The following is a 26,448-nucleotide window of genomic DNA, read 5'->3' as shown; positions in this document are numbered from 1 at the left end:
GCTGAGGATTGCAGGTTGTCCATGCTTGATTTATAGAATTCTCCATTGTTACAGTCCATAATTTACTTTTTTTTAAATTCCAGAATTACTACATACCACTCTTATAGACCTGGAATGGAATCCAGGCAGGCTGAAAAACCCCAGGAATTTTCGGGATCTGTTCAGAATGTGTTGGCCCGTCTCTAACCCAACCGCCGTTGTGGACCTAGCCGAACTTACAATTGGTTTGAAAAAAAAAAAGCTTTTTTTTTATGCTCAGGACGACATGGTGTAGTTGACCTTCAAAGTTGTGTACAGAAGTCTACAGTACAAAGAGCAGTTTTATTGTTGAAGAAAACGTGCACTATTTGCATAGTGTTACAAATAATGAAGTCTTTCAAATTATCGAAATTAATTCAGGTGGCCCAGCAGAAGCCGAGTAGATAAAAACCGTTGAACACGATCGTGGGTTCGCACCTCATTACCTCACTAACGTGGCGTTTCCGGGTTTTTTCGGGTGTGTAACATCTAAATAGGGGCCATATTCTTATAGAAAATCCTCCCAGCTGGCACATGGGCGATCTGCGAAGGGATCCATCCCTCTTCGCAGATCGCCCATGTGTTACGTTACTTGAAATTATTCCATCAATCCAATCTAATCTCATCGCATGAAAACAACTTATTCGAATTAGAAAGTGCATTATAGACGGATTTATAAGTTAAGAATAGAATTTTGAGAAAATGTATTGAATTTAGAACTGATATTTTGAGCCAAGTAAATATCTCTGCAAGATTTTTTTTCCTCCATTAAACTTCTTAGTTCCAACAAGGCAGAAAATGTGCTATAGAGAGCTTTGGTAACCTGAAAAAAAGTAAATAATAAAGTTTGTTTTAATTAAAATATATTTAAATATTAGAGAGGTTGAGGCGCACGTATTCAGCCCAAAACGTAAACGGCGGACGGACGAGCGCCGCCATCTGGCAATTCTATACGGTCGATAATGGCGTTCGCTACGTCTAGAATGGCGAGTAGAAGATCGGTTAAACTTCTTCATTTTTTTTGTGTTTGGGTTAAAATTATGACCTATTTTATTAAAATAATGATTATTTAAGCATTTACGAATAATAATGTAAAGAAACGGACGATTTTAACCCAGAAATTAGTTAATAATTCAATTTTTTAGCGAGTGATGCGAAGTGACTATAGAATTTACATATATTTGTCTTCATAGTAGCTTATCTTAAGGTAGGTTTGTTCTTCCAATTCTTCCACGGCATCTTCTACCATCAAAAGCGTAATACGTTTGTAAATTTTCTAAAAATTAATTTTCCGAGCTGCTTTCGAATTTACATAAGCCGCCACTACCCTCGACAAAAGTATGAGGTAGTCCTATCGTACGGTAGGAGACACAACGCTAATTAAAAATAATTATTTAGTGTTATTAAACATCCTATGAATACTTTTAAACAGTTTAAATGTATCCGCCATTTTTTTCAACAAATTTCCCGTGAGTCAATGCGCGACATTCACTGAGTCACGTGATGTTGTGAACGAGCGCCGTAACGTCTTTTACTTGGACTTAGAACGTCAAACGTGTACTTCTGCTTGCCGTACAAGTTTAACGTTTGTACTGTACTTGCGCCTCTCTCTATTATATGATATATTACGAACTTTTAAAGGAAAGATTCTTGAAAGAGTAAAAAATCCGCCACATGAAAAGCCAATTTTTTTGTCAAAAAATAGCTTCATGAAACACAACATCTGAAATTAATTTTGTAATTATTATTATTAAAATTAGTTTTATGATATTAGCGAGGTTGAGGCCGAAGTTTTAAACGCGAAAACGTGTACGTCGGACGTTCGGCGCCGCTTTCTTGTAAGCCCAGAAGTTTGACAATGGTGTTTGGATAGTCAGTGGAATCATGCTCGACATTCTAAACACCATTGTCAAACTTCTGGGCTTACAAGAAAGCGGCGCCGAACGTCCGACGTACACGTTTTTGAGTTTAAAACTTCGGCCTCAACCTCGCTATTTATTCAACAAATAAAAATAGACCTTCAATTTCACTTGAATGGGCAAAGAAGAAATAGAGAATATTCTGATTTCTTGATAAGATCCGTAAAACTAGAATTATAGAGGTTAAAAATAATGCAATTGTCAGTTTTTTAGCCAATAATAGGATAAACAAGATATTTTATATTGAAGAATAACAAATATTTTAATTTAAAAAAGCCTTACCAGAATAGAAAGTTTCGAAACTACGTATGCAAGATAAACGAAAGTAAGAGTAATGATAATAGTAATTGGGATTAAAAAGTACTTCTGAAACAGAATTTCTGATTCTCCGATTGTTATGTTATAAAAACATAAACTCAATGCATAAATACCCGTGAAATAAGCCGTAAATATACAATTTTCCAATGTATCGTTTATATGGTTTAAGAATTGATACATTTTTTCGTGCTTCTTCATGTTGCGCTGCATGTTTCGAGGATCCACTGAAGCTATGGTATATCCGGTAGATTCTTCCATTTTCGACATCTTTATTTGAATCAAATATAAAATGACATTAACTGGCATTACTAAGAATATGATTAGATTGATTGCAAATATGCAATTTAAAGCTTTTAAAGATCCGCAGAATAAATGAGTGGAACTTTTATAATTACTCAGGAAGTGGATCACTAACAAAGTCGTAGGATATAAAGAAACAAGAAGAAAGTGAATAGACCCCCACAACATAATAATTTTGCTCTGATATTTAATTACTTGGCAATATTCTTCGAAGTCGACTGAGAGATTTAATAGCATTTTTTTATCTTTCAAACTGACAGAAATTAAGAAACATCCACTTGAAACGATACAAAATAAGCTAGCGAAGAATACTGTGTCTTGTTGAGAAGAATGGTCTGACAGGCATCCGATATGAATTCCTTTTAATTTATAAACAATTTCTGTCGCTTTAGAAGAAGCATGGACGAAGAAAACTAACTGCACGAAATACGAATAGATTTTTAATGCTCGTGTTTTAAAATTACTTTCTTTTTCGCACGATTCTAATATATCTAGTCCCACAGTTTTAACTAGAGAAAATACTGGACGAAGTAAACAGTTCAAACATATTTGTTCTTCTGTTATTCCCACTGAAACGTTTGAATTGCCATCCATATTTTGCAGATCAGATCTTTGACTTTAGTTGAATCTTGTCAATTTAGAAAATTATTATTATACATATTTAACTTCCCGTATAAGCAATGTTGATTATTTTTAAAGCTTTTATGCAATAGTAATATTTCTATCTTTCTCTAATTAAGAAAATATATAGGTACTAATATAATGATCTAGGAAATATTAAATATATTTTACCTTTACTTCTAGATTAATTAATGATATTGTATTTTTACTACTACGACTAATAATAATATAAGACGAATAAATTTAGTAATTTACAGCGGTCCACCAGTGTCCGAATGGATAAACTTGCACAATAATGGTAGATGGTCAGGGGTTCGCGCATCACCCACTGGCTGGCCAAGTGGAGTTTCCCGTGTTTTCTTCACGTGTCTAACACCTAACTAGGACCAGTTTTCTATTGAAAATCATCCCCAGAGGCAACATCTCTTGCAATGTCACCCAAGTGTGCATTGCTTTCATCAATCGATCATTCATAAGTTGACAGAAATTTTTAAAACATTTTAATTAGTTGAATAATTACTGCCTATTAAAATATTTTTCATCAGTATTGTTTGTTAAGCAAACGCAACCAGGAATCACGAAAAAATGATCATCCAAGCTTTTAATATACCGGCACACTGAACAATAGATTTTGTGTTGAATATTTTATATCACTACAAAAAGCGTTACGTAAGTCGACATTAAATAGATTAAGGTTTTTGAATACCAGTATTGTAATATATGAAATATGTATTAGCAAACATTGAAGGTTTTGCATTGAGATATTCAAGAAATTACCAAATTATGAAAAGAATTTCTTTCCAAAAAATACATTTATTGAGGCTAGTCTTGAACATCTATTGTGAATAACTTCACTGTACAGTACGTAGGCAATAAGAAAGATTTGACAATAGGAATTATGTAAATATTCGATTATTGAGTTTAGTAAAATATCTCTGTTCATAGAAGTGAATTTTCTTAGATATAAGTAATTCAATTGATGGTATCGATTATTTTAAAAATATACATTCCTCTGATACTTCGTAACAGAATCATTATGCTATCGGTTATACAATCTAAATTGTGTAAGAAGATATATTGTACAGTACATTTTCAATTTTCTGGTTGTTATGTGTAACAGAGGAAAAGTATGGCGATCGGTCAAAAAATGACCCCTCCCAGATTTTTACATTTTGGACTTAGGAGACCTTGAAACGTCGAAAAATGCAAAAAAAAAAAAAAAAAAAAAAAAAAAATCGGGGGTAATTTCCGTATAGCCTATATGGATGTTAGTGTGTGTATGTGTTTGTGTTTGTGCGCTTGTGGGGTGTGTGTGGTGCATGACTTCGTTTATCCTCTTCGAAGCTTAAAAACTCTTGTGCTTTATGTCGAAAATTCCTGAAATTTTTCAGGGAGATTTGTTTATTAGGAATTGATGTTATTAAATTTTAGTGATTAAAGGTCGACGGGGTGGGAAGATGATGGGTCGTGTGTATTTCTAGCAAGGTTGGACTTTTAAAAAGTTTTAATATTTTTAGTTCCTATAAAATGACAAATAGGTTAATTTTGAGGGTAGGGGTGGATTTTATAAAAAAGAAAAAAATGTAAATGCTAATAACGAGTAAAATTGTCATTTAACTCCGACTCTACAAGAAATATGACACACGACTCCCTTCATCTCCTCATACCGTCGACCTTTAATTTAATAGCATCAATTCCCTAATACAGAAACCTCCATGCAAAATTTCGGAAATTTTCTACGAAAGCACGGAGGTTATTAAGTTTCAAAGAGAGTGAACAAAATCGTGCCCTCCACACATTAACATCCATACATACAGGAAAAAAACCCGATTTTTTTTTATGCATTTCTCGCTGTTTCAAGGTTCCCTAAGTTAGAGTGACCAGACGTCGCCGATTTTGCCTATTTTTAATATTTGATTATAGAATCCACCTTTGAATAGAACTATTTTATTAACACGCCAATATAATTTTACCAATTTATAGATTAATTAATAAACAAATTTTAAAACATAACCAAAGTTCAATCGGTTTTAGACCTTATTTTCACTGATTCTAAAATGTGTTTCGGTTGGATTGTAAATGATATAGTCACCCTCCCTAAGTCCAAAAATAGACGTAAAACTCTTGGGATCATTATTTTTACCGATTACCATACTTTTCTTCTGTTATATATAACAGAGCCGGGAAAGTAAAACAAGAAAATAAACGAATGCGTGCAGCCACCCTATATTATACAGTAGGAGTGTGATAAAATAATTTGGTATCATATGGGGCGGCAGGGTATCTTTAATTATTGACAAATAAAGTATCTGGTATATCAGCTAATTTTAATAAAAAGAAAAGAAAAAGGCAACACATATCAATTTTACATGTTTTAATTATCTTTACTACATTACAGTATCGGATTGGGTAAAAAGCAATGTACAGTACAGTACTATCAATACAATAACAATACTGTAAATTAAATTAATGTAATTATAAATTTTGATAACAAGCTAAATTAATAATAGTTAAAATCAATCATTAGTTAATTAAAAATAGTTAATAAATTAACAAAGTTAAATTAATGTAATTATTAATTTTTTTGTTCTTTTGAAAAATAAAGACAAATTCTGTAATTCATAATTACGTCGTATATAATTTAAGTTATATTTTAATTATTAAAATTTCAATAAGATATTAATAATTAAATTGATACTATTTTTCGTAATTGTAGTTATTTTCATAAAATTTAAAATTTCGTTAAAAATTTTTCGACTTTCTTCTGTTGGCAACACTGAAGTTTCGTTCTCGTTTGCGGCCATTTGTTATCAAAGTCGAAGATGGTGAGTTTCGTGGCGTGTTATTTTAATCCGTTTTAATCCATTCCGTTTTGTTCTTAGTCGTTATGTTTTATAATTCACTAATTATAAATGTTTGTAAATTTATAATTTTCGATATTTTTAGGGTATCGACATTAATCATAAACATGATCGGAAAGTCGTCCGACGTGCTCCGAAGAGTAATGATATATACCTGAGGCTTTTAGTTAAGGTAATTTGTTACTTTTTAATTTAGCGGCTAACAAAAGAGAAAGATTTGCCCGAATATGAATAATCCAATACATAAACTGTTTATTATTTCATATTTACAGTAACTGCAGCCTGGTTACAATCTGTTCATGTTCATTTTCATAATAGAAAAATTACTAAAATACATTGTATTTATTGAGACAACTGGTGAATCATAAGCGATATTTTATAGTTTACAGTTTTAATAATTGATGAAGTGAAGTAAAATGATGATTTATGCACCATACTGAAGTATAGTTGTGGATACTTTACCCATACAGAATCTGATTTCTTTATTTCATTTTAAGTATTGAAATTGTAAACTATGTGTGATTTACCAGAGTTCTGTTGATAAAACTAGAAGCAGACCATTATGCATTTTCTTTTAATTTCCTTCTTAAAAGACATATTTGATAGTGTTTAACAAAATGAAGCATTTTTTGGGAGCAGTCCGTGTAAAAAGTGCTGTAAACAAAAAATTCGAGACTAAGTAGGGAGATTATACAGTTTAAGGTAATACGAGTTTTTTTAATTGTTATTTTAAAAAGAAAGTATATTTAATAGACATTTGGGAAATGCATAACAACTTTTTCTTGAAGCAAACAAGTGTTTTTTTCCATCTGAAATATCTTTAATCAAATTATTATCTTTTATCTGACAAAACTGTTCATCTCTACTTACATAATTACTTAAAATATCGCTAAATGCATTAAAAAGCATTTTAGTTATCTGTTTATTAATGTGCAAAATAATAGACCTACAAATCTCTTCTGTAGGCCAGACATTATCACATAAACATTTAAATTTGACTATAATGTTCTGAATATTTACATTTAAGTCTTCTCCCATTTTCGAAAATTCTAGAATTTATTCTAAATGTAATATCGTCGTCTTCCTCCACAACCTTTTCATTGTTAAAAATTTGCTTTTTTGTGTTAAACTAAGATAAAATAGTATGACATTTGATTGCTATTAACCCTGATTAACAGTTTTAGTAAATACTGTATTACAAATTTAATATAGAGTTTGTACACTTTTAATGTAATTATTAACTAAATTTTATTAATATTTATTAAAAGACACTCCAGCAGTTCCCTTTCAGTTGACAATTTTTTGTTGATGGCATTATTTCCAATTTCTTTCAATGCTGACTTATTTTTGTATGCTACTTAGTGTTAAAAGCTACAAGCTTTTTGTAATTATTTAAACCCTTAGTGTCAGAGGTGTACCGACGATCAAAATCTGCTCACAAACACATCTTTAAAGACTATTAGGATCATATTTTGTTGTAGTTTTTCCAATTTTTTCGTCTAAACTGTAAAAAAAATGCATTTAAACTCTTTTTTTATAATTATTTTTATTTAATTTTACAAAAGTATTGGTAATTGGTAATAATGCTACACTACATAGCCTACACTAATGTGTAGGACAAGTGACTAGAGCCTGAGATCTTGTCGCGCTCCTATTGGTCACATTCATTATGCAGACTGCACATGCCTTTACTAGTAGTTTCATATTTATTTTTTTATATTTCATGTTTTAAAAATTATAAATATGAAAATAAAAAAAATTATAAATAAAAATGTGATGTTATAAAAATTTATTATAAAAAAATTATGATTTTATATTTTTAAGAATGTTTTCTAATGTGCTTAATGTGAATTTAGTAGGAAAAATAATGATTTTTGATGATTTCATGAGTTTGAAAGGTTTTAATGTGTGTTACAATCCTTACAAGCATAGCTTACACATAAAATTTGTAGTATCAATTGTTATTGGGACAAAACGTATGATGCCAAGAATCACACTGCATGCATTGTATCCACGAGATTGTTTCTTGTTGGTCATCATCATTGTTACACGTACTGCAGTGTTGTAATTCTCTTAGTTACCTTCAAATTCTTTTTATTTCAGTTAGGGGAGTGTAAATGTCTTTGTTTTAAGTAAATTTTGTGTTGTAGCAAAAACCCTGCATTTAATGTCCATTTCATGAACTGATCTGGCTTCTAGAACTTGCTTAAATTTGTTTTTTGCATTTCTGGTTTCGGAACTTGAAGTTTGCATTGCATTATCATCCAGCTCCAATCTCTCACTTCCAATTTCAGTTGTTGACTGTCTGCATTCAAGCGATACTATTACTTTGTCATTACTGACCTCCAAGTTATAGTCACCATTATTTTCACCAGTACTTATTTCTGTTGTATCCAATTTCCTTTTCAAGTAATATGTTTACAAATTGTTTTTACATACAATGAATCATTACAAGAACAGTATACAATCATGTATACAAATTTTGCATAAACCACATCTTAGTCGACAGTCTGATCTTGGACAGTTCTTTCTAACAATTATGTGATTCTTTTTAGTAAACTTCCAACATTCATTTACATTGATAAAGGAATAATCTTCTTCACTTAAATTCAAACTTGAACGATGTCGAGAATTTATGGTTTGTATTCTTTTGGTCACTTTACCCTTTTCCAATTTACAAATCCATTCATTGACATAGTAATCTTCTAATTTAATCAATACATGAAGGAGTGCATCCATTTGTTTATTTTGCCTTCCCTGCATCATGTCTTCACCATGTTTCAATAATCTGTGGAATGATTCCACGTACATGTTTGTGCTAACTAATGAATTTTTCTGATTCCAAGTAGTCCATTCACTATTTCTGTTTGCATACATATTCGTAAAGTAATCGAAAACTCTTGCGGAACATTTTGTAAAAATAATAGCATTAATTCATTAAATTCTCTTCCATTTTGAATGATTCGGCTACTCCAAGTTCTATCTTCTCAGGTTGGGAATTGCATTTTGTAATGGACTTCTCCGATCCCCAGATCAATTAGGAATTGCTATGCCACAGCATTTGGCAGGAGAAAGTGGACGATTTCATTGCTGGAAATTAGTCCGGTGAGGAAAGCAATGTGGCAAGTTGCAATTAGTCAAAATCTATTTGGTGTAGGACATTTCTTGGTGGTACACATCTTCCGCTCCTTACCCTGTAGAGATTTCATCACCCGGTGATTTTACTGTTTCCAAGGCAGAATATTCCACAGCAAACACTCTGTGTTTTCCTGAACACAGTCGTGGATTGGGCCTCTTTCTTTAGAGAGGTATATATCTACGATATGATTACAATATCAGAGAAAATTGGAGGAGAAAACTGAGTAATGGAGATTGACGAAGCCAAATTTGGAAAGCAGAAATACAACAGGGGAAGAGTGATTCCAGGTCAATGGATTTTTGGAGGTATTGAGCAGGAGTCTCAACATGCCTTGTCCCTGTGGAATCTCGTGACAGCAAGACATTACTGAATGTGTTGGAGTGGGTGCTTCTGGGGACAACAGTTATCAGTTATTGTTGGAGGGCCTACGATTGCCTCCAAAATGAGGGCTTTTGCCATCTGACAGTCAATCACTCATATAACTTCATTGATCCCAGACAGGCACCCATACCACATACCACAGTCCGCTCGAACATTCCTGTCAGTGGTCGACAAGAAGAACATATGATTGGATGTTTAGCCGAACATCTTTTTAAATCTAAATATATGAACTTAAATCAGCATTTCCACCATTTGTTGCTTGCCGCTGTGAAGCTTTATACTTTTGCACTTTTAGACATAGATTTGACTACACACAGTAAATACACAGTCTGTGAAAAGCACTAACATCATACAGTTTTTATCAAATAAAAATCATTCTACAATTACAAGTAGCACTTCATAAAGTGTATAAATTAGAAGTGTCCTGTAAACTTGTCTAAACTAGTAACTTCATAATCGTTTTCATCGAAATGCCTGATACAGATCCAAGTGTATTGATTGGTTTTTATCTTTACTTCCCATTCTATTTTTATTATTGGCATTACACTGATGCACATAACAATTAAACCAGCATTTCAATAATATTCGAATAAGTAAAAAAATAATAATTTTAAACAACATAAACACAGTATGACAGATGAAACAGAAAACTATGTATCCATATGTCTGATATTAGTGTCACATATTGGTTTTAAAAATTGCACGCCCAGTATCAACATTACAATAAAGCCCAACAAAGGTGAAATTTGACAACAATTTATTTTTCAATATTAACTCCACATAAAAAAGAACAAATAAAATAAGAAATAATGGAATTATTTTAAAGTTCAGGTGACATACTTATAATCCTAAATACATCCTTTGTCAGAAAAGTTCCAGGACAATTTTTTTTCTGTACACATGATAATAATAAACAATAAATTGGTGTTTTAGTGTCACCTGGTATGTGTCCTTATTTCGACATGTTTTTGGAAATGTTTTCGTGCAAACTCACTAGATGGCAGCTTAGCTTAGCAACACACTGTTTGCATTGCTGTCTTAATAGTTAGAATGACACGATGGATGCTGATTGTGAGCAAAGAGTGAACATTAAGTTTTGCGTTAAGCTTGGGAAAACCCAACTGAAGCATGGAACATGATTAAGTAGGCGTATGCAGGCGAGGCACTTTCAAGAAGCCGGGTTTTTGAGTGGCACAAAAGGTTTCACAAAGGCAGAGATTCAGTGCAAGACAATCCTAGAGCTGGTCACCTGTCTTCAGCACATAGCTATGCAAACATGGAACGTGTAAGGCTGTTACTGCAAGAAGACTATTTTATAACTGTACATATGATATCAGAAGAACTGAATTTGAATCATGATGTGTGTCATAAGATTTTATGCAAAGATTTAGGGAAATGGAAACTTAATGCAAAAATCATCCCTTGAGTACTGACAGCTGAACAGAAAGATCACAGATGAACAATTGCTGCTGAACTATTGGACAGAGCCAGACATAATCTCATGTTTGTGTCAAAGGTTATTGCAGGGGATGAAAGTTGGTGTTACCAGTTAGCACTTCTAGTCTAGCACTTATGATCACTAAGTGCTAGACTAGTCTCACTACTAGTCTAGCACTTATGATGCTTCGTTTGAGGGTCAAACGAAGCATCATAAGTGCTGAGTGGTGGGGTCATGGATCACCAGCCATGAAAAAAGTCAAATGACAAGCTTCGAAAACAAAGACAATGTTGATTGCATTTTTTGATTGTAAAGATTGGTCCACCATGAGTGTGTTCCTAAAGGTCAGACAGTGAACCAAACTCATTGCATCGAGGTCCTGAAACGTTTGCGGCAAGCAATTCAGAATCTGCATCCTGATTTGTGGCATGCTTGGGAGTGGTTTTTACTGCATGACAATGCAAGACCCCACACTGCTTTATCAATTCAAGAGTATCTGGTCAAACATTCCATTACTGCCATACCACATCCCTCATATTTGCTCGACTTCTCACCTTGTGATTTTTTTTTTTTTTTTTTTTGTTGTTGTTGTTTCTATGAGTGAAAAAGCAACTGAAAGGAACATTTTGTCAAGGTATCATAGACATTTAACAGGCTGTGACAAATCAGCTAACGAGCATCACACCTGAAGTTTCCTCTGCTTGCTTCCAAGACCTCCAGAAGTATTGGAAATTGTGTATAGATAGCCAAGGGAGTAATGATGCTAACTCCTGACAAAGGAGTTAGCATTATTACTTGATAATTGCAATTTTCTATTTTTTACAAGCTTTGTCTTGGAACTTTTCTGACAAAGGATGTAAATAAATATAAATTTACAAATGTATGTTTTATGTAACTGCTTTATTTTAAAATTTGAACTAAAGTTATATAACAATTATATACATATACATGTATATAATACATATATATATATATATATTGTGTGTATATAATTGTCTTACATAAATAAAGACTTCTGTTTGGAAATAAAATGTTTTACAATACTCATTAATTTGAATTCTGGAACAGTGTAAACAATTCCAGTTAAAAGGAGGCCATTTCTAGATGCTATAGAACAAAAGAAAAAAGGGAGGATTTTAACACCACATGGCAAGCAAAATAATGTTTAATGAATGAGAAATACAAAATATAGTAGTTCATTCAAGATGATAAAGAAAAAATTTCACCGTAATGATTTTTTTTCTTTATCATTATGATGCTTGCTCATCACTAAGCCATGATGAGCAAGCACCACAGGGCAGCTGTAAACTGTTGTAATTATGTCCCAACTGATTTGAAATGTTTTTAAATTAAATCTTTAAATTCCAAAAATAGATGATTACAATTTACTAACACACACTTTTGATTCAACTAAACAGAAGGCTGCACAATCAAGTTTAAATTAATAAGAATCTACTATATTTAAAACAATACATGTAGTGTGTGTGTTAAAGCAGTGCTTCTCAAAGTTTGTGTTCATGGACCAGTATTTTCCTGAAATTAAATAATTATAAAATGGAGTTATTACTCAAGTTTATTTTTTCTGATTATGTGAAACAATGAATACAAAATGTCTTGCTACTGAAAGTAATTCTTTCTTAAAGATTAACTAAAAATGCTAAAATGGAATAGATATAACTTTATATAAAATATGATCTCACTGCTCTTAAGTGATGCCTTCAAAGTTCAGCCCAAAAGTCTTTTTCAATAAGAAAGTTATCAGGAAATACATCAGTGATGTCTCATGACTGAGGTGGTGATGTTTCTAGGTAGTCACATGACAGAGTGGTGTTGAAGCAAGGTCCACCATGCTGCTCTGTAACAAAAACAAGCTTAAGCAATGGCATCTCAAATGGTGCACACTCGACAAGTAGTCCTGTGATTTTCTTGCTATTGTTACTTTTTATTAATATATGCATTGGCGACAAAAATGTCTATAATTTTTGGAAATGTCTATCAAATATATGTTTTAAAAAAAATCAAAAGAAAATGTGTAATAGTAAGTTTGTCTAGTTTGACTACAAATATATGTTTTATGTAACTAATTGTTTTATTTTAAAATTTGAACTAGTGATATAACAATTATATGAGGTCTGTTCGGAAAGTTTGTGAACTTTTTAAATTATGCATTAACCGATAGTTGAATATGAATGCAACTTGCACAACTCTAGCAGCAAGTTTTATGTAGTATCTTCCAAAAGCAGTTTGTTCTATCTTCATTTGTTGTGTTATGTTCATCTGTGGAAATGCATGTTGATTGCATTTTGTGATATTCTTTCATTGCGTGCAAATGAGTGAAGGGCTTCTGGGACAGACTAGGACTGATGAAAATTTCGTGAAAAATATCACTGGGATGAGACATTATATCTTATGTGATAGAGTTTGAAGATGATGTAGTTATAGTATCTGTGTTTTTACTTCTTTTACCATCCAGTCCTATTGAGTTGCAATTGAAAATTTTACTTTATAATAATCAACTAAAAACAATAAAAATACCTGTACTTAATGAACGACTGACTTTTTAGAGATGTTTTCCTCATTGATATTTCTCATCTAACAGTTTCCGTGTTCATGGAAATTTGATTTGCTGGCAGGAACAGTGTCATTGTTTAAAATATTTACTTGCATATTATCTTTCTCAACATCAGACTGATTTTCTTCAATATTGTGAAAACATTTCAAAACAGTTTTTGAGAAAACAATTCTATTTTCATTCAAACAACTGTGTTCTACGTTGAACTATTTTTTGACAAGACCACTTTGAAAATATTTAGCATGTGCTTATGTCAATGTATATTACCACAATTAACATAGTTTCTTTCATTCAATTAGCTTTGGGCGAAAAAAAACTACTTTTTGCAGGCATAAACATTCTAAATCAGTGGTTCTTAACCTGGGTTCGACCGAACCCCTGGGGTTCGGCGGAGATCAACCACCTGACGTCATCGTGACGTAGAAACCGTATTGGTTTCGAAAACTAATGCTACATAACGTGTGTTCTATTGGGAAACTAACTTCTCTTACTCTCTAACTGAAACGAAGTGAAGAGGTCCCAATCGAATACACGTATAAACGACCTGCAAGACAGTCAAGCACACACCCGACTCATACGTTCGTGATGACATGCCCCACTCGGCTCTCATTGGCTGCGGGTGATCACGTAACATCGCTTGGCCTTTCTATGCTGCATGAAATTTGGTGCGCCCAGTATTCAAATTGTGACTGTCGTGATTGTACGTCGTGTGATTTCTTTTTTAATATTTTAATCCCTTCATACTATGTCGAGCAAAAAAAGAAAGTGGTCGGACGAATATGTACAATATGGATTCACATGTATAACGGAACGTGATGGGAGTCAGCGTCCTTGTTGCATGATTTGCAATGCCAAGTTGAGCAATTCTAGTTTAGCACCAGCAAAACTAAGAGAACACTTCTTTAATCTGCATGGAAATTACAAAAATACAACACTCGCTGAATTCAAGATGAAGAGGGCCAGATTTGATGAAAAGGGTAGTCTGCCTGTCCTCGGCTTTGTACCCATCGATAAACCGATCCTTACAGCATCATACAAAGTCGCTTACCTTATCGCAAAGCAGGGCAAACCACACAATATTGGTGAAAAACTCATAAAACCAGCCGTGTTGAAGATGGCGAATATCATGCTGGGAAAAGCGGCTGAAGTTAAGTTATCCCAAATTCCTCTTTCAAATGACACCATCAGTGACAGAATAGACAACATGAGCAAAGATATCTTGGCCCAAGTAGTTGCAGATCTGATTTCAAGCCCGGCAAAATTCAGCCTTCAACTCGACGAAACTACAGACGTTTCCAGTCTAAGTCAGCTTGCAGTATTTGTGCGCTATGTGAAAGACGACGTTATAAAGGAAGATTTTTTATTATGTAAGCCTCTTACAACAACAACTAAGGCAGTCGATGTAAAGAAACTTGTGGATGACTTCTTCAAAGAAAATAATCTTTCGTGGGATATGGTTTCTGCAGTTTGTTCGGACGGAGCTCCAGCCATGCTGGGAAGAAAGTCTGGTTTTGGTGCGCTAGTGAAAGCCGATGCACCACACATAGTTGTTACACATTGTATTCTACACAGGCATGCGTTGGCAACAAAAACCATGCCTCCAAAACTGGCAGAAGTCTTAAAAATTGTAGTGGAATGCGTGAACTATGTGCGAAATAGTGCTCTGAGGCACCACATCTTCAAGGAGTTGTGTAAAGAAATGGGGTCTGAATTTGAGGTACTTCTGTACCATTCAAACGTTCGGTGGTTATCCCGGGGACAGGTTCTGAATCGTGTTTTTGCCCTACGTGAGGAATTAGCCCTGTTTTTGCAAGAGCACCAACATGGTCATGCAGATTGCTTCAAAAATTCTGAATTTATTCTCATGCTTGCGTACATGGCTGATATCTTTGCAGCTCTCAATCATCTGAATCAACAGATGCAGGGCGGTGGTGTCAACATCATCGAAGCGGAAGAAGCCCTGAAGGCGTTTCAAAAAAAGCTACCGTTGTGGAAACGACGAATAGAAAACGATAACTTTGCAAACTTTACCCTGCTAGACGAATGTGTAAATAAGAATTATGATGTGCCTGGAATCGGAGATATTTCTGTATCGGGGGAACTGAAGCACGCAATTTCCATGCACTTAGACGAGCTTGCAAAGTCTCTTGAAGGGTACTTCCCTTCAAGAGAGTTATATCCAGCATGGGTGAGGCAGCCGTTTACGTTTGATGTTGAGAAAACAGATGTCAATGATACATACCTGGATGAAATCATTGAAATTCAGCAGAGCCAGGTTCAACAGCAACTCTTCAAAACAACAACGCTCTCATCGTTTTGATGCCACCAAATAGTAACGTACTCTGCTATTGCAAAGAAAGCTCTGGAGATTTTGATACCGTTTGTGACAACATATCTTTGCGAGCAATCCTTTTCGAGGATGCTGGACATTAAAACGAAGAAAAGGAACAGACTTAGTTGCGAAAATGACATGCGAGTGGCACTTTCCAAGGTAAAGCCTCGCATTTCCGAACTGGTGTCTAAAAGGCAACAGCAGCAGTCACACTGATTTTAAATTTTGTTCTTTGTTCTTAATGTTTTGTTCTTTGTTCATAATGTTTTGTTCTATAATGGTTTTGTTTATTTTGTGGACCAATAAAATATATACGTATGTTTTGAATTTGAAAAATTATATTTTATTTTTCCAATTAAAAGGGGTTCGGTGAATGCTCATATGAAACTGATGGGGTTCGGTACCTCCAGCAAGGTTAAGAACCACTGTTCTAAATGGAGGTTAACAGTATAGTCAAAAATGACCCAAACTGGTGGTTCTAGGTGTGTATTTTGAAAAATAATGCTTATTTAGACTTGATATTAATTAAACATGTCATTGAGTCAAATGACCTCATTCGTGGTTCTAGTGTTAAATTCTGACCTTAGGAGAAATGTTTTTAGGGAATAAATTGCTCTTGCCTTCCATCGAGCTTGATGCATAGTCTTCTCACTTTTATCCAAAAGATCAAACACTCGTGAAATAAATATTCATACACTTATAGTTAGCTTAACCTCTTGTATGTTTTAAAATAAAACAGCCAGCACTTCGTTAATGTTCGAAAGAATTAGAATGCATTTTCTAATTCTTTCAAACATTAATGACCTGAAGCAGATCCCGATTGGATCAAAAACATTTGTCTCAACATATTTGTATTAAATATATTATTGTGCTGGTGCTTTTGAAGGTTTCAAGGAGTTATTTAACTCTTCCATCTGCCCAAATCAGTTGGAAATATGACTCATCAAATGAGCTTACTCATTTCTTCATGTCTATTATATGTTATTTAATAAATCCTTCAGTTGCCATAGCCTTCTGATCACCAGTCTATCCAATAAGTAATAAGTTGGAGTAAAAGCAAAGAAACAAGATACTTTCCAAGTGATACTTTGGAGATATAAATTTTTTAATGTTTGTTTATCAGATTACATACTGCAGAAAAAACTAAAATATATTCTAACCCTTAACACAGAATATCTAACTCTAACAGTGGTTTAAAAAACCTAAATTTACAATAAAATAGTGTAAAGGAGAATGCACATGTGCTGCAGAATGGGAAAGTAGCATGTTTGCAGCAATCTTAATTGTTTTCATTAAATCTCAAAAGTAGAGTGAGATTTAACTTGCAAAACAAGCAGTAGACAATTTTTCTACAACTAATCAGCTCCTCTCAGTAGTTATGTTTATCATTTGAGTTTGTGAATAAAGTATACAGTGTGTGTAATTTTGTGTCAAAAGGTTCAAAAATGATTTTCAATAAAGAAATGTTTCTTGATACTGTAAGAAATTATCCATTTTTATGTAATTACCCCTATTTTAATAAAGATTTAAAATTACAAGCCAAATAGGATGCAGACAAATGGAAAAGATATGTTTTATGATGTCACTTTTTTGTTCCTTGCTGCATATGTACATACATCCACCATAAATTGGCAACCTGCCACTATTATACAGATAAATGGAATGATTTCTTTACTGTATAAATGAAAATGGTAACCTGATCATTGACACAGTCATGTAGTGGTCTTATGTTTAAGGTATGTTCTTATAAGCAAAGGATATATGTTTCAGAAATATGAAAACAAGTGATTTTTATATGTAAGAGTCTATTGATTCAGAGATTAACTTGGCAGATGAATAATTAACTTAGATTTTGCATATTGCATGAGAAAGCACATAACAGTTCAAATGGACATTTAAATTGCTATATAAGTTCCATGTTTCTTTACATGCAGAATATAAAACAATAAGCTGTATATAATGACTATGCATATTACTTGTTTGTTTCAATAATTGTTTTAATCTAAATGTTATTACTATAGTAAAGTTATAGCTAGTACAGTACATATACAGTATACTTTATTGCCTTTTTGACAATTAAATTTTGAATTTAGCATTTGGGGTTTTGGAATTTTTATAGCATCGTGGTCTAAAATGTACATGTGTCTGAAAGTTTGATTTTTCAATACAGAGAATGTTGCATTTCTTTAGCTAGTAAAAGGATAGAGCAAACAATTTAAAGAAGACTGGGAAAACTTGAAATGGTGTAGGATGGTACATCATTTCACTACATGTGAGACAATAGCAAAGATGAATGTCTTAATCTAACAAGATCAATGAATGAGTATTGATGAATTGACTTAAACTGTGAAGACTAGTCATTCAATATCTCCACACAGCAATTAATCAAGAACAAGGGCTCAAGTTTATTAACAGATGAGATAATCTTGTTCTAAGATCATGTGAGACTACAAAGTCAGGATGACTTCAGACACACTTGAACTTTTCAAGTGAGAAAATTGTGGATCATTCAATCATTTCCTTACAGGTCTGATCTGATCTTTACCTATGCAACTTTTGTTTTTAGTGACATGAAAAAATTGTTGAAAGACCACAGGTTTTCCATTTGATGATAAAGTGCAGGATATGGGTCACAGACTTCTTTTGTCAGAAGCCAAACGAATACTACGAATGTGAATTCACCAGCACCAAGTATTCAAAATCCCAGGCAACTTCTGGTTGCAAGCCAACTGCAAGTGTCTTGGTGTTTGACATGCCAGCAAACAATATGGGAACCACCATGAAACTTGTGAAAGTCTATTTTGCATTGACAATTTTGAATTTAATTTATTTGTTGAATGGTTCCTGAATAAATTAAAATCGGGTTAATACAGTAATAGAATATTTTAATATACTAGTATATTTGCATTGCATAAGACATCACAATTTTTCAGTTGCTAAAGTGTTGATGCTGAGCTTTTGAATATACCCATTTGTCCCATAGCTTGACAAATGTGTTGGACAAATGCCTCAGTGCTGGTGGTAATTACTTTTAACTTAAATGTATCGTTGGTGAATAAATTGTGTTGGTTCATTTATTTATTTGACTTGCCCCAATATATTGAAATGCATGAAAATATTCAGAGATTGGAATATCTTGATCCCAAAGCAAATTTGATAGAAAGTTTATTTTAAAATATAAATAAATATAGCACTTTTTCCTGATATACTTTACAATTTGTTGTTATTTTAAATTAAACAACTGAATTTTTAAAATATTTTAAATGTTTTGACAAAGTATTTCTAATTGTAGTTGTATCGTTTTATGGCAAGACGAACAGGGGCAAAATTTAATAAGATTATTTTGAAGCGTTTATTCATGAGCAAAACTAATCGTCCACCTATGTCTCTTGCAAGACTGGTAAGTGATTTTTCTGTTAAAAAATAATTCTGACTAGTGTAAACAATTCTTGTGTTTAATTTTAATTATTATTATTATTATTATTATTATATTTGAAACATATAATTAAGTAGGTTATGTTGTCTTCAAGTTGAATATTAAGCAATGCATGGACTTTTTAAAAATTTTCTTTTATTGACCAATAAACAAGCTTGAGTTATCTATTCACATGAAACATGCATTTTAAGCTTTCTTCAGTTGCCTTTAAATTACAAAATTATTTACACTTTGGCTTTTTAAAATGAAATATTATGTATTTGTGTTGAAAGATATATGTGCATATTATTACATTTTTGTTTCTAGGTTCGAATGATGAAAAAACCTGGACGGGAAAATAAAATAGCTGTTGTTGTTGGCACGATTACAGATGATCTTCGTATCTTTGAAATACCAAACTTGAAAGCAAGTATTTGTTTAAAAGATTTTTAAATAAAATAAATTAAGATTATTCTATATGTACTTGTATAATGTGAGAAATCATGTTACTAAGACAATCATTTGCTATGTGAAAATGGATCAAACTAATTTTGTTGTAATTAACAAGTTCATTATTCTTGTGCAGAATTGTGCTTTTGTAACTTATACAAATGTAATATGTATAAATTAATTGGCAGCCAAAAAGCCTTACAGGTGGCAGCACTAATTTTATAAAATATTTTTGCATATTGGATAGCATGTGTTTGGAGTACTTGATTGTTTACAAGATGTGTTTATGTTTAGGATAAAATTAAAAATAAGTGATATAATAGCATTTGTAGTTAATTCCTGACCCATTAAAGACAATGCATTATAATATTTTCATTTCTGTAATTATTACAATCAGAACTCCTGAGCACTATTGATAAGATTTCAACTGTGCTGTTTACTGGTGATAGCATTTACATGTGGTTTATACATGAAGTAGCTAAACACTTACTCAAACCTTTTAAACGTGCAGCCAAATTTGGCGTTCAAGCTTAATTTAAACCTATGTAAACAGAAGAAACCGAAACTACAGAATACGATCTTTTTTAAAACAGACAGCGCAAAGGCTTTTAACCTTACTACTTTATATAGGTCTTCACTTGGTTATATGTTATATTTCGGGAATTTTTTTTTTTCCTTTCTTTTCTTTATTTTTCTTTTCTCTATTTTGCGCGCACATTGTAACATTAGCTATTTATTAAGATGACGCAAGTAATTTTGCAACGGAGTATCGTTCAAAAACATCCTAAAGCTTTTTCGTTTTTTGCATTCGTACTAAGTCTTCGAATTTTACAATGTTTTTCTTGAGAAAGGTCTTTTAACATGACCGAAAACGTTTGAATTTAATAAATTTGGCTGCACGTTTAAAAGGTTTTAGAGTAAATGTTTATCTATTGAGTAATATGCAGTCTTGGAAGAATTATATAGGTAGCACTTTATCCCTCTTGCTGAGGTTTCGGGGATGGCCACCGCATGTCAACTACTATGTTTTTGACTGCCAATATTAAGTTCTATATGTGCTCTAAAAGTTGCTTTTACAGTTAAAAATTCAGGCAATCTTTTTGATGAACGAATGATAATTTTATTATATAATTTTGATCAAATAATTAAACAGTTTTGTAAACTCATAATTATATATAGAAGCATGGACATAAGTAAAAAGTAATTAATAAATTGATAGGCATGATTATAAAAATTTAGTTTTTTTTTATTATAAACAGGTTTGTTAAATATCCAAGTAGAAGGTTAGCAAGAAATAAGTTTCCCACTTTAGAGAGCTCTAGAGTGCGTTCTACTGCTTGAGACACAATGAGACAAAATTTGGACTATAGATAATTCAAATGATGTGCTTGACATTTCTTAAATATAAAAAAAAATACAAAAGTCCGTTGACAAGTGGTGCCGGAGCACACAGAAATGTTGAACATGTAGCACTAAAATTGCTCAATATGTCCTCCTTCATTTTAAACAATGCGCTCTAATCACAAAACCATACTAAGACAGCATTTCACAGATGCACAGGTAATCAGCCATTATCTTCCTACAGTATGGCCTCCTTGCTCACTGGATATCACTCCTTGTGACTTTTGGTTATGGGATTTCCTGAAGGACATTGTCTACTGTAGAAGACCTGCATCTGTACCAGATCTGAAGGACTGCATTCGATGCCATGTTCTGGATATTCTGGAAGACACTCTGCATTCGGCTGTGGAAAATATGATTTTGCGATTAGAGCACATTGTTTAAAATGAAGAAGGACATATTGAGCAGTTATTTAATGCTACATATTCAACATTTACATGTGTACGCATATTCAATATTTCTGTGCTCCAGCGCCACCTATTAATGGATTTTTGTACTTTTTTTTTTTTTTTAAGAAATGTCAAGCACATTGAATTATTTGTAGTTTAAATTTTGTCTCATTTTGAGCAGTACAACATTAAAGTTTATTGTTTTGTGTACTCTTATTTCCCAAAGTGATGGGGTGACAATGAACAAGCCAAAAAAAAGCAATAAAAGAAAGTGCAGTTTGTTGTGTATGATCTTATCTCGATAATTACCAAAATGTCTAAATAGCTAATTAAGGATTTGAAACAAAAATATTTTATTGTAAAACTTTGATGTTTATAGCTAATATTTATTAAAATTGTCATTTATAGATCTGTGCTTTGAGAATTACTGAGAGAGCTCGTGGTAGAATTTTGAAAGCTGGAGGCGAAATAATGACTTTTGATCAGTTAGCTCTGAAGTCACCAAAAGGAAAAGGAACTGTATTGATACAAGGTGAATTTTTAAATACTGTATCTATAAATTGTTATTTAAATATAAACAGTTTGTCATTTAATACATATAATTATGTTAAAAAAGTAAAGAAGCATTAGAAAAATGTGTGAATCTTGTTTTTTTTTTTATAAAAGTCTGTAACAGCTGGAACATTTATCTATGACACTGATTAAACACTGCATACCATGTATACAATCTTCCAGCAAATAATGTGTGTTTGAATTATATACAAAACAGAATGTTTTCAGCCTCTTTTAGGGGCCTCAAGCATTGAACTTTACAGAACTTTAGAGATTCTATTTTAGAATGTCTCTTTAAAATTTTTTTTTTATTTGTGTCAACTGGTTTTTGAATATTTAACACCTGTGTTACATTTTACATATATTCTACAAATTGTTATAACAAGAGGATACATGCACATAGTACAAAAACTTATTTATCTATAGTATCATCATGTTGTAATATAGTTTATCTGTTCCCCTTTAGAGAGTTATCAACCAACAACTGCCATGCAGTGGATATTGTCTCATGGTCTTTTTACTATTAATGCACTTTCCATCAATTGATGCATTAAGACTCCTTATGAGTTTTGCCTTACTCCAGATGATTGACACCCTGGCTCACTCACATGTTGGACCAGAATTATTACTAGTTTATTATTAGAGATGTCCTCTTGGTGGTGTTCTTTAATTCTAGGTGTCTATGATCTCTTAGTAGAGCCCACATAATTAAAATCTCTTTCAAATCTATTAATTATAACTGGCTTGCAGCCTTGGATCATAGTCCACTATGAGGCATTTTTGTTCCTTTTCTTGAGGTTGTATCTCTTCTTCCCTGTTGTTAGTAGGGTGGATATTGTTCTTACATTCAATTTTACAAGCTAATGATGGAATAAGGTTTTTGCTCTATCCGTGCTTTATTGCTATGCTGTTAATGCACTCCAATTCTATCTTAGTACCTTTAGTGTTGGAGCAGTGTGTAAAAGTTCTACTAATGCTCTAAACCCAGCCAGCTTATAATGGTATGGGTCACTGGAAACTGAAGGAATAGAACATGGATGAGGTAGGTTATAAACTTGTGTTTCAATCCTGCCATTTCTTAATATGATGTAGAGATCAAGGAAATGGACCTCGTTAGTGCTAATTTGGTCTATTTTAAGTGAGAGTCATTAGGGGTTGACATTGAATCACTGCAACAGTTTATTCACATCTAGTTCAAACTTCCAAATGATCAAAATGTCATCAATGTAACAGGTGTAATAAAGTATCTCTGGTAAGAACTCTTGTATCACTTTGTTCTCAAGCAAGTGAGCTACAAGTTCACATAAATCTGATGACAGTCAATGAAACTTGGCATTATAACTATATTCCATAATCTAAACAGCAATCTCAAGAACAGAAGCATCATGGCAGTTCTCCACCAAAGAAGGCCAGGTCATTTCCATCAACTGAGAAGGTAATGACCATGATTTTTGAAGGGGGCATTTCTCATTGATTACCTTACAAAAGGCCAAGCTATCACCTGTCCTTATTATGCTGCTCTTTTAGACCAATTGAATAGCAGCAATTACAGAAAAACGTGCTGTTCCATCATGATAATGTGTTTTCTTGTATTAAGTCACATTGTTCGAAAGAATCTGTTGTGATTCCAAGTAATCCTTCACACTATATCTAGCAGAGAGTGGCTTTCAAGCTCAAACTTTTCCTTGTCAAAAGAAATTTAAATTGGATAAATAAGTTATTGCTGCAATGGAGCAGTATTTTGCAGCCTTGAAGTCAATCATTATAGAACAGGCATAATGGCACTTCAGCACTGCTGGTTCTACTGTGTTGAATTACAAAGGAAATGTGTTGAAAAACAAAAGAAATGATTCACTAACTCAGGTTTTTCATTTTGAAGTCTCATATCCTATCAAATCACCTTTGTAATTGAACAAAGTGTAACCTATCATTTAATTCATTGTGAAGACTGTGTTTCTTTCAGTGTGTTAAAACAATTCAGTTTTTTGTAATTTGTAAAAATTAGGTTTTCCTGACATTGGCCCTTTTTGATTGATGGCTTCAATTACAGTTTTTATTTACTTAGGATGGGACATATGAACACTCAAAGAATAGTTATTCCAGGAGAATTCAAGAATGCTTTTATTAAAGAAACTGGCACTGACTAGTGCTATGATTTTCATTCTGGGAGTGACGATGGGACAGAACATTGTTTTAGTGGGGTGGATGTTATCTGCAGATTTTAAATTTAACAATTGATCTTCAGTGATCTTCAGTAAGACATAAGTGGAAAAAGTTTAATGAAAATTGTAATTATTTGGTGAACAATTAATACACATTTAAAGAAATTCTCCTTTAATAGTCAATATAGGTAAATTGAATAAATTATTTTGGGGTGAGCTGGCATCTCTCACTCCACACTAGTGCCATTCATGTCACTGACACTGTGACAAAAGCTGTTTCAGTCAAGGAAGTTTTATAAGGCTAGTACTGGAATTGTGTTCCATAATTCAAAAATTGTTTCACTGAGGATGGTGAGATTGATTGAAGAGAGATATTCTTTATGAAAGAATCTCTCATGTAAAGGAATAAAAAGATGATATTGATCAATTGCTGTCCCTTCACTCTTTAGTTAAGAGTGAAGGGACAGCACTTGATCAATGTCATCTTTTTATTCCTTCTATGAATGGGCCTTATTCCATTTCAACTTTCATAGTTCAAAAGATTCAACTGCTTTTCAAACCAAATTCTAAAAGGATTGTTTAAAACATTTGAAGAAATCTTTATTATTTTTATAACGTCATTTTTTTCAAAAATATGCTAATTATGTATTGTGTAAGATTTGTTAAAACAATTATTACCTTTCTTACATTTATCTTTGCTACATGCCCTTTCTGAAGGTATAAATGTTGTCAGAATGGATCCAAAGACTTTATTGAAGGATTAAAATTAATCATGAGAATATAATAAATAAATTTGGGTAGGTTTACAGATGTAAATTGATAAACTGTAATGTTTTAACACAGCAGATAACTTAAGTGTAACTTTAACCCATGACTTGAAATAAAATTGTTGAAATTAATTTCTAATAAATAGATTCAATAATAATAAAATGGGTCTTCACAATGTTATTTAATGATGTTTGAATAGTGTTTAATTTTTTCTTTACAGCTTTGTTTTGTTAATACAGTATACGTGTTTGAATAAAATTTGTTTAAATTATGAATTACTGTGACAAAATTAATGAGTTGTTATTAATTTTGTAGGACCAAGAAAAGCTAGAGAAGCATGTAGACATTTTGGTCCAGCTCCTGGAGTTCCACACAGCCACACTAAGTAAGTATTATTAAAAATATAGTTTAAAACTCAAAACTATAAAATTACAACATTGCAATTGACAAATCAAGAACTGAAATCTCAATTTGTCTTAATATTAACCTAATTATCAATTTATCATCATATTTTGATTATGATTATTATTAGTTTTGAAAATATTTATGTACATACTGTTTAAGAAATTCTGAAAATGTTTTACATCTTTATTAATTTATAATTAAATTCTACACTTCTGTGTATATATTACATCTATTTGGACCTTGTTTATTAATAGGACTTACTATACTGGTGTAGTTTCTGATTAGCAAATCGAGGAGATCTTAGTCAAAACAAAATATCTTTATTTTTGCTTGAAATTTCATTCGGGTGAAGATAAAGCTATTCTGTTTTGACTTTTGACTTAGATCTCCTCGATTTGCTAATCAGAAACTACACCAGTATAATAAGTCCTATGAATAAATAAGATCCAAGTAGACAGTATATACACAGAAATGTAAAGCAATAAGGACCTAGAGGTAAAAAGAATTAATAATTAAATTATCTTTGCACATTTCAAAAATCTGAATACCATTTTTTCAATTTTGAAATCTTAATTGGATTAAATATAATCAAATTATTGATTTTCGTGTTTTAAAATAACAAATATTTTCTTTTATAGGCCCTACGTTAGATCAAAGGGAAGGAAATTTGAGAGAGCTCGTGGTCGAAGGAAGAGCCGTGGTTTTAAAGTGTAATATTGTGCTATTGATGGACATAAATAAACTGTCAATTTGAAATTTGAGTAGTAAATAAAATTGCTATTACATTATAAAACAATATTTTTTCAGTATACACGTTTATTATATACCATAGCTATTTTAAAAGAATACATTAAAACAAATTTCTTTTATTAGCTTAACTTCATAACATTTTATTCATTAAATTCATAACAATTATTTTTATTACATCATTTATTTAATATTTTTGAGAAAAATTGTTGTGACATCATACTGTTGTTACCATATTTTTGCATATAACAGAGTATGCT

General features: G+C 32.3%; 1 protein-coding gene and 1 long non-coding RNA gene across 2 annotated transcripts; one reads left to right on the top strand and one right to left on the bottom strand.

Moving 5' to 3' along the window:
* Positions 1–619: 619 nt before the first annotated feature.
* LOC136983785 (uncharacterized) lies at positions 620–2,106 on the bottom strand. The gene is made up of 3 exons (XR_010882092.1): positions 2,037–2,106; positions 1,652–1,741; positions 620–841 (listed from the first exon to the last, which is right to left on the bottom strand). It is a non-coding gene; the product is annotated as an uncharacterized lncRNA (long non-coding RNA).
* Positions 2,107–5,902: 3,796 nt separating this feature from the next.
* Positions 5,903–26,197, top strand: RpL18 (ribosomal protein L18). Its single transcript, XM_067280620.1, has 7 exons — positions 5,903–6,001; positions 6,123–6,209; positions 19,192–19,299; positions 19,642–19,740; positions 21,963–22,086; positions 25,352–25,421; positions 26,080–26,197. The coding sequence occupies exons 1-7, from the start codon at positions 5,999–6,001 to the stop codon at positions 26,153–26,155; spliced, it is 567 nt and encodes a 188-aa protein (XP_067136721.1). The 5' UTR covers positions 5,903–5,998; the 3' UTR covers positions 26,156–26,197.
* The last annotated feature ends 251 nt before the right edge of the window (positions 26,198–26,448 follow it).

The sequence above is a fragment of the Centruroides vittatus genome, unplaced genomic scaffold, assembly GCF_030686945.1.
Source record: "Centruroides vittatus isolate TY-2023 unplaced genomic scaffold, ASM3068694v2 contig_885, whole genome shotgun sequence".
Taxonomy (NCBI): domain Eukaryota; kingdom Metazoa; phylum Arthropoda; class Arachnida; order Scorpiones; family Buthidae; genus Centruroides; species Centruroides vittatus.
The sequence above is the reverse complement of the archived record's forward strand: the minus strand, read 5'-3'. Positions and strand labels throughout refer to the sequence as shown.

Bases quoted from the DNA above. Each gene is read 5' to 3' on its own strand.
- RpL18 (XM_067280620.1), top strand. The intron at 6,210-19,191 runs GTAATTTGTTAC...TTCTAATTGTAG, and splicing joins ACCTGAGGCTTTTAGTTAAG to TTGTATCGTTTTATGGCAAG. The intron at 22,087-25,351 runs GTGAATTTTTAA...TTAATTTTGTAG, and splicing joins AGGAACTGTATTGATACAAG to GACCAAGAAAAGCTAGAGAA.